At 35.5% G+C, this 9586-nt stretch overlaps 1 protein-coding gene across 1 annotated transcript; it reads left to right on the top strand.

The window, feature by feature from the left end:
* The first annotated feature begins 2254 nt into the window (after nucleotides 1–2254).
* Nucleotides 2255–5283, top strand: LOC145617334 (putative nucleoredoxin 1). The gene is made up of 2 exons (XM_081672021.1): nucleotides 2255–2490; nucleotides 2739–5283. Exon 2 carries the CDS (start codon nucleotides 2748–2750, stop codon nucleotides 5109–5111), a length of 2364 nt encoding a protein of 787 aa, XP_081528147.1. The 5' UTR covers nucleotides 2255–2490; nucleotides 2739–2747; the 3' UTR covers nucleotides 5112–5283.
* Nucleotides 5284–9586: the final 4303 nt, after the last annotated feature.

The following is a 9586-nucleotide window of genomic DNA, read 5'->3' as shown; positions in this document are numbered from 1 at the left end:
CTGGGCATAAACAAAGAACTAAAAAACAAATATGAGAACTACCTCAAAGAACTGTTGTCCTTTGAGGCAAAAGAAAAATAATCTAGACTACAAAAACAATTAGAAATAAAAATAAAACCGTTTCCCCGGCAACGGCGCCAAAATTTGACAGGCTAAAGTCGTATCACCTAATCAAAAGTATTACCTAAGTCCTCTAACTACAGTAGATAGGGAAGTAGGGTCGAATCCACAGGAAAACTGGTCTTTCTACTCCTAATTAATTAATATAATCTAAATTATTAAGGTAACCAAATTGTTGTGTTTAATAAGAAACTATACTACAGAGATTAAGTTTAGGGAGAAAATCAATAATAAGAAGGCCTAGGGTCACAGGTTCACCAATAATTAATATTCCGGGATAAATCATAACAATCAATTAATCAACATTGCACAACAACATGATTAACAGGCTCTCGCAATTTATTAATCAACATAGATCTAACAGGCTCTCGCAATTTACTAGATCTAAGTTCCTATTGAAAATAGCCTTTAATATTAAATTAACATCTGCTCGATTCATCAATTCAATATTGCTAAACATTCACAATCAAATTACATTTGCTCGATTCATAATCTAATTGCAAAGAATTAAAACACAATTCAATAAGAAATTATCATGCAACATCAATAATCAACAATAACAAATTATCCCTTCATATTAATTATGGATCCCCACAAACCCTAGAATCAAACTACTCAGACATAATTAAATCTAAAACATGCAAAGTAATAAAATAAGACATAAGGAATTAAAAGGAAGAAATTACTAAAAATTAATTAAAGTAGCAATCGTACCAAGACGGCGGAATTACAAAGTAATTAATAACTAGAGAAAAGTTGAGAGAAAAGTCTAGAGAGAGAAAATACTAAGTAGAGAGAGAAAGTTAAGAGATAAGAGTAAGTGAAAATTTTTGTCCTAAAACATACTTAAACGAAAATCTAAACAACTCCTAATTAGAAGCTAAGTGCTTCGACAAACACAACTCTCCAGAAACACGCGCCCGATCGGGCGCGCCTTTTTGCTCGCGTTCCCTCGCAGCAGCGTCGCCCGATCGTGCTAGGTGCTCGCACGATCGGGCGCGCCTAGAACGATCTATGCCCTTTGCTGCTGCATCGCCCGATCGGGCTAAGTCTTCCCCGACCGGGCCCTTGTGGCTCCTCGAGGCTTGGACTTCGATTGGGCTCGACTCCTCGACCCAATCCGGATCTCCTATTCGGGTCTTGAATACTTGATTCAAATACCTCGCTATTCCAAATACCGAGCCCTTAATCACCGGCTTGATAGCTCTAGCCGGCCTTGGGCTTCGACAATGGTCGTGCCCTCTCTCATTTTCGTAGTTGCTCCATGAAAAACCCGGGAAATAGCTCCAAAGATGCAATTTCCTATAAAACTCAACAAAGACTACGAAAACACTAAAAAACACCAATTAGTAATAAAGTGGCTCGAAAGAGCCGAAAACACTACTAATTACGACCAAGGGACGGGGGTAGATCTCTAAATAAAATGGACATATCAAGTAGTACTAATAATAATAATAATAATAATAATAATAATAATAATAATAATAATAATAATAATAATAATAATAATAATAATAATAATAATAATAATAATAAAATCTGCTTTGCTCTGCTCTGCCCTGCCTTGATGCTCAAAAGAACATGGCCTAAGAAGTTTAGCGACTACAAATTTGTAGTATGAACATCGAGTTGGACCATGTTCTTTTGAGCTTCTGGGCAGAGCAGATTGAAGCAGCTATTTTTAAGTACTAAAGCAGAGCAGAACAGAGCAGAGCAAATTGAAGCAAAGAAGAGCAGATTTCAGCAGAGCAGAGCAGCTCTAAAGAACGGGACCTAGGTGTATGTGCAATCACAAATAGCGGAAGAATAGCTTTAAATTCCTACAAATTGCTACATGCTCATCTTCTTAATTGTCAACCATTAATAAGCTTTGCATAAATAAATTGGTTTAATTTCCCCCATTGTAAAAGTCGGTGAAGAAAAAGCTAATTTTATTTTATTTATTAATTTTTTTTTAAGAAAAAAGCTACGGAGTAATTAACAGAGTTTACACCCAGCTACTCATACAGTAATCATACACGTGGTCACACGTTGTGCTGTACATGTGTTTTTTTTGGGGGCAAATCAGGGAACACACTGTAGATAAGGAAAAGCAAGCACAAATCTAGGGGCAATATATGCAGTGCCTGTTCATTAGGAGGAAAGTAGGGATGGAGTATAATTTAATTTCGTTGTTAAAAAAAATAGAATAACAAGCTGAAAATATTCCGTGTATTGTAGGTTAATCACTTCTCTAGTTCTCTAAAAAAAAATAAATAAATAAAGGTTAATCGTAGTCGGTTTTTCATGAATCGCCGTCCCTTTTCTTTCTCAAGTCCTCTCAAATCTTAGGCAAAGAAAAAGCAAGCAGAAGCAACCGAACAATCTCAGGTTAGGGTTTCTATCCCAATCAAATTTACTGAAATTTGGTTTGATTGATTTGAAAATACTTTGATATCCATAATCATATGAAAATAAATAGGTTTAATTGATTGCATATATATTTGTTTGTTTGATTGTTTACAGAGAAGAGAGATGGATGGTTTGATTGATTTGAAAATACTTTGATATCCATAATCATATGAAAACAAACAGGTTTAATTGATTGCATATATATTTGTTTGTTTGATTGTTTACAGAAAAGAGAGATGGATGGTGATGAGACAGCATCGAAACATTCGCCTGAATCAATATTTAGCTTCATTGATAATGTGGAGGATTCAAAGCAAAAGAAATATAAGAAATCAGGGTTTGAGGAGTATGAAGGGGCATGGGAAGGCAGGGTTGAACCGTTGTTGAGTTGTATGAATGAGATGGAACATCTGTATCGAATGTCTGGCGAAGTTGCTTTGAATGATCTCAAGGGTAAACGATACCTTCTCTTTGTTTGCTTATACTTTCATTCCCAATTCAACATCGAATTCGAATTCGAATTCTACTATCCCCAAGATTTCATTCCTGCGTGTCATGATCTCTGTTCTTATAGAGATGATTTCGAGATTGTTTTGGTTTCTCTTAATAAGAACTATCCTGATTGTCCTAAGTTATTCACTTACCCATTCCGTCACTTTCCTGCATCCTCCGTTGTCGTCCCATTTGACGACTATCACCGTCGTTCCTCAATATGCCAACTCCTTGATCCGGTTGATTCTGGTTTTGGTTTTGATTTTAAATGCCTCTTTCTCGATGTTTCTCATAAAACAATGCTCGTTGGAGAACCCAATTCCATGCCTCTTTTAGTAGCTCATCTCAAGGAACTTGTGCGCAATAGCTCATTTGACGCCTTACGTTCTTATCAAAGGCTTTTGAAAAATATGTGGCCCGTCAACTCGTGCCTTCCACCAGTGAGATGCCCTATAGCTAGGATTTTTGAACATGTTAAACCGGAATACTCTCATGATATCAATGCCATGGTTTCTCAGTTATCTCCTATTCAGATTGGCCAGAGTTTGGATGTCAAGATGCTCTTGTCCGCTGGTTCAAATGAGCTTGGTTATCTTGTTCGAAAAGACGGTCAGCAAGTGGAACTTGGCAAGGCAATACAGGACAAATACTTGATGATTTGTTGTTTTCACGCTCCTGTCTTCCGTGTAGATTGGGATTCAATGATGGTTCAGTCTCTACTAAATACATATTTGGAACTTTATGCTTTGGGTGTGGATTTTGAGATGGTAGTGGTTGTAAAGATGAAGAAACTAGCTGATTACAAGCAGGTTTTCGATCATTTCTTGTCGGCTTTCCCCCCTTCTTGTTTTGTAATACCGTTTGAGGACTTGAAGCGTCGAGATTTTATATGCAACTACCTTCAACTCGATTATTTACAATGCCTGATTTTGGATAAGAAGGGTACGGATATGAAGAAGAACATTCTACTTCATGGAAATAGGTTTGCGCGCGATTATGGAGCCGATGCCTTTCCCTTCACTGATGAGAAGCTGCAGGAACTTCAAGCAGATGAAGAACCGAGATGGAAAACTTGTTCCACTAACAACCTTGTGGGACTTTTGAAGTGCAAACTGTCTGATATTCTAAAAAAGACCAATGCAGAAGATGGTTGTGGCACGGTGACGACTATCTCAGACCTCAATAACAAGGATTTTGTTGGGCTGTTCTTGTGTGTCGAAGGAAATCTCATTCCCAAGCTCAAGGAGGTATATCAACACTGCAAAACTCACCACAAGTCATTTGAAATTTTGCTGGTCTACATGCCCATGCGTGACTCTCTTGACCCACAAAATTACAAGTTGTATGTTGATAATCTGCTGCTGAAGCACAACTTATCCTTGTGGTATATGCCCTTTGATAATTCTGTAAGCCACAAGCTCTTTCGACTTGTTAGCCCTTTAGGAGATGAGCTTATCATTTTGGGAACCCAGGATGCATCTATTGATCCTTATGGCGGAGATGTATTGAGCACTTTTGGAATTAATGCTTATCCATTTACTAGAAAGGAACTAGTCCAGCGGGAAGTAAACAAGTTCAAAGAACTCACCTTGGAGACATTGCTGGTGTATAAGTCACAGAGTTACCTTCTTAAAGGAAACACAGATATTCCTGTGGAAGATTTGAAGGGCAAGAATGTACTTCTTTGGATGAGCTCTCTTTCTCTCGATAATATTTCTTTCTATCATAAACTATTATCATGGTACGAAAATAATCGGACAAAGAATCCTGATTTTGAAGTGGTATTTGTTCGCAAACATAATTCCGCTGTATCGGATGATGATTTAGAACTGTCTGAAGTAATGCCATGGTTGGTATGCCCTTTTATCGCTGATCACTCAGCTTCCATAGAGAAGAAACTATTTCCGGATGGGGGCATAGGGTATGATGCCCTTGTTGAATTTGGAACAGATGGCCTGGTTTGTTCGTTTACAGCTGATAAAGACCTTCTAGATATTGGTGTTGATGAATCTGGAAAAATTCCATTTGGTCGTTCTAATCTGCGCCGCAGTGCAATTGAGAATCTTCGTCGCTACTATTTTACACTCATGAATAATTATACAGATTGAATATGTCAATGTGGCTCTTTAGTACCAATTTCTCTAGAATTTGCTTAGTTTCTGGTATGTATTTTGACAAGTTTTAAGAGTTCAGTACTTTTACTGGAAAGATTTCCAATGCCAGTGTTGTTTTGTCGATAAGAAGCTATGATCAAGAAGCAGTTTGCTCAGTTGGTTTTTATTCTTGTTTTTATCAGTGTTTCTCATTTCTTGAGTAGGCTTATTAAGGCCGATTGATGGAATGGCATGGTGAATTCATGTGCCATATATGAACTTCTTGGGTTACAGTATTCATCTTATATCTGGAAGAGCTGTTTGCGTATAAAATGCTGATTACAGCTGATTGATTGAATTGAAAGGTTTTTTTTAATCACTTAAACTTTCTTTTGTGTTTGATTTTAGGGTGTTTATAATTCTCTGCTTTGCAAGTATGTCTTTGAATAGAAGCTTTTGAAATATAGTTAGGTTGTGATATTGATTTTTGAGGTTTGCCTTGATTTGTTATACTATTGTATGTCCTTAAAATGCCTGACTACGTTTGGAAATCAAAAATTTTATTACACCTTGCCCTTGAAATCTTACTCTCTATTGAAGCTATTGAAGCATGGTTAGGTTATGTGTTTGCCTTTTGAGGTTTTCCTTGGGGTTACTTGAACTTAGTATGTCCTTGGGGTTTTCGTTTCTGGATGTAGTTTGTAATTTTGACCCTTTTGTAAGCTATTGTGTTTGCTAAAATTGTATGCATGATTGTTTGTTAAACCATTCGAAATACTGGTTATTTTCTTATTTTCATTTCGTGGTTTGAATTTCTGTCTGTTTTCATTGCTGGGTTACTTGTTGCTGCTGTTCCCTGGATGATTGAGGTTTAAGTTGTGCTAAGTATATCAGACTGTACTAAGATTTGGTTTTACGAAAGAAAAGATGGCATTATAGAAGATCAGAAAATTGCCTGATCATTTTTTGGGTTCGTGCAGGAGAAATAGCGATCAGACCAAGGTATCTTCTAATGCGTGCATTTTTTGAGGTTATAACATTTAAGAAAGTCAATTATTAATTTAGTGATCTTGCTTGTAATCAAGACATTGCTCTAGCTGAACTTCTACCTACCCACGCAATCAAGCTGGGTCTTGCTCTAGATTTCTCTGTGTTCTACTATGAGATCTTTTGATTCCTATTTCCTTTTGTGTTGTTGATTGCCATTTTCTTCTTCTAAATAGGTCTTATGGGCAACTTCTGATATTAGGTTTTAGTACTTGATATTATTTACAACTTTTTTTTTTTCTGTTTTTTTTTGGTAAAGTGAATGTTCTGTATTACGTTTTGTGATTTTCAGGCATGAATTAAGGATGAGAATTAGATCACTATTGAGGTATTTTCATTGAGAATGGTATTTTCATTTTTTCTAATTCAGATCTTCACTCTTTGTTTCACTTTACAGTTCAGTTTCATTTTGTGTTTTGATAAATCATTGAAGTGATGTTTGAAATTTCTAATGCGCAATTGTTGGTATTGAATGCTTAACGGAAGTATCTTTCAGTGTGGGTTGTGGTTAATGATGGGAACTGCTGTGAAGAGAATTTTCTCATTTATTCTGGTTTGATATTGGTTTGCCTTTTTGTTAATCTTTGAAGACTCTCTTCCTGCCTTTTGACTTTCTACTCTTCAAGAAATTGTACATATTTATAAATTATATGTCATTGTAGCTATGGATCTCCAAATTATATTGAATCTTATATTCTTATCCAACATTTAGATATCTAAAGGGCACAACTGAGAAGCAATTCCTGACTTTAGTTGCTGACTATTCTGTTCTGTGTATCGATTGATATTTTGGCTAGCTAAATGCTTATATTACCTGTTGAAATGGTTCTGGAACCACATACTTTCTTGATATTTCTTTATGCTGACAAAATCTCATTCATTACCCATATGTTGCAGATTTTGAAGAGTATGGTTGCTAGTGTGAAAGTCGAACCTGTAGTTACAACTGGTGCAGGTGATGCATTTGTGGGGGTCTTTCTAAGCAGGTTAGCATCTGACTCAAATTAAGGTACATTACAGCAGAACTTGGAAAGATACATGATAGTCCTTGGCTTCATTCAATAAAGCTTTCATTTGTTGAAAGATGCAAGTTATTGAAGGTTGGGGTGAGGGAATGATGGAGACTTTTTTAGGGTTGGGGTGGGGGGAGGATTATGAACTCTTATTTGGAGACGATGGAAGTAGACTTCTGATCATGTTTTGATGTACCAGTTGGAGCTAATACTCCCAAGTTGGAACTAATATAATGATAATCCGTTGAGCCGATATTCAAGTCATTATTTTTCTCTTAATGTTGCTATATCCAGACTATGAAAGTGTAGAACTAATAATTAATACTCTAAAAAAATATATATTTTCCTGCAACAATGTTTGTCCATAATTCTGGATAAATTGCATACCAGCTTATGTTCCAAATATTTATTACTGCATATAAGTCAAGTTTATTCCTTATCTATGGCACAGTTCGTCAAGCACGAATACACAACAAAATCAGACTGGTGTTATCATCATGGACTTTAGGAATGGAAGGTTGAATGTTTCTGTCGGTATCCAACATTCCAAATATTGTCTCTTATCAAATTTGATTTATCTGTAACCCCACCAAAAATTGTATAGCTTATCAACAAATATTTTCAAACAATTTTTTTTTCAAGTATATGGTCTTATGGAGCACAATGCCCACTTGCATTGCACACACAATAAGCTCGTGCTAGTTATTGTCTCTAACTATTTCTTGATGTTTGTGTCACTAAGTTTTACTTGCATTTGCTGTAGTCTGCTTCTCAGAATAGACTTAGAGCTAGCAAAAGAGTTTGCATTAAGCAGTTTGTGCTTTTTTGGTAACTAATGGGTTGACACCCCTTAATTCTAACAAAGCCCATCTATTATTTATATCAAGTGATTAAAATTTCAACCCTAAATTGAAGCGGATCGATCTGAAGCAGGTTACTTGAACCTTATTGGTTCAACTGTTAATTTTGTTTTATTTTCCCATTTTTATATGTGAATATATTATTCTTTGCATTGAACTTATAATGATCTAGCTAAATGTAAAAGGCGCATATGTATTATAGTATCTTGTGAAGTATGGTCCATCTGTAGCATTCCTTCTATAACTTAGCTAACTTCCGCATTCACCTTCTTTATATCTTTGGGTGCCTCCATTTTATTCTTAATTAATGGGTGATTGGTTGAAGCTGCTTATGTTTAGGCTAATGCTAATATAATCCTTTTAAATAGATGTTTTGATACTTCTTTGAGTGTGAAGCCACTTGATTAAATGGGTTGTAAACTCAACCTAACCCTGTTATTTATTGTGCTGTTTTGGTACGATTGCCACGGACTCATGTTTTGGCCAACTTTCACATTCACTTTCTTCATCAACACATCTTAAGCTGTAAAATTGGCTGGTTATATGTGAATTAATACTTAAGGAGTTGAGGTAGTGGTGAAAGAAAGGCTTGGTGATTGGCATCATGAGTGGAGTTGCAATTTTAAGTTTCTATGATGGAGCTTATCCTAGTAGGAGAAACTTTTGGCCTGGTCTTTCTGATGTTTTCTGATGCAGAGGTATTCAGGAAGCGATTTGCTTGGCATAAATGCAAAAATTGTTGATATGCCTCGCCATTGTATTTTATATTTTCCTTTCATCTATAACTGTATAATTGTTTTGTGCTGATTGTATCACTCTATGTTTTTTTTTTTTTTTTTTGAATGGTTTGGCGGATAATTTTAGCAGCCTTTTCACCTATAGTTTCATGGACTCAAGTCCTTACCCTCGTTCTTGGTTCAATTGGTTCCGCGTTTGTATATTTTCCCATTTGACATTAATAGGTGCTTACATGCTTTAGATGCTCAATATGTTTATTAGACAGTGGTTTATGTTGAGTTATTGAGCATTGAAAATGATCCTTTTTATCAAGTGTTATGATCTCAGTCGGTTCTTCCTCATATGACTTCCTTAAGAATCTTCCCAATGAAGGACAAAGTGGCTTTATAAGGGTTGTTAATTCTGTATTTATATCCTATATTTTGCAGTGGCTGATCTAGGATTTTTTTCTTATGGGTTCGGAGCTGCTAAACATATATTTCGTATATGAATTAAATCAAATAACATAATTTAAAATACATTACAATTGATAATTTGTGTCTGCACATTTGTAATACGAGTACAAACTAATAAAAAATTACAGTTGAACATGATGAGTCTTCAAATTTTGGAACAATTATATTTATCTTATCTCTATTTAACTAGGAAAAAAAAACTTAAATCTTTCTTTCTGTGATCATATTTCATGATTAAATTTTGTAGGTATTTCGGATTATGGGTAATTGGGTAATAAGTATGTAAAAGCCAAAGAAACAATGTAAAAGTCCAAAAATGCAAATAAGAGAGTGAGAATACCTTTTGGATAACGGGTAATTGACACAATAAGTATGTA

Source organism: Chenopodium album, chromosome 26 (genome assembly GCF_948465745.1).
Source record: "Chenopodium album chromosome 26, dcCheAlbu1.1, whole genome shotgun sequence".
NCBI classification, from domain to species: Eukaryota; Viridiplantae; Streptophyta; class Magnoliopsida; order Caryophyllales; family Amaranthaceae; genus Chenopodium; species Chenopodium album.
Note: the sequence above shows the minus strand (reverse complement) of the source record. Positions and strands in the feature narration are given on the sequence as shown.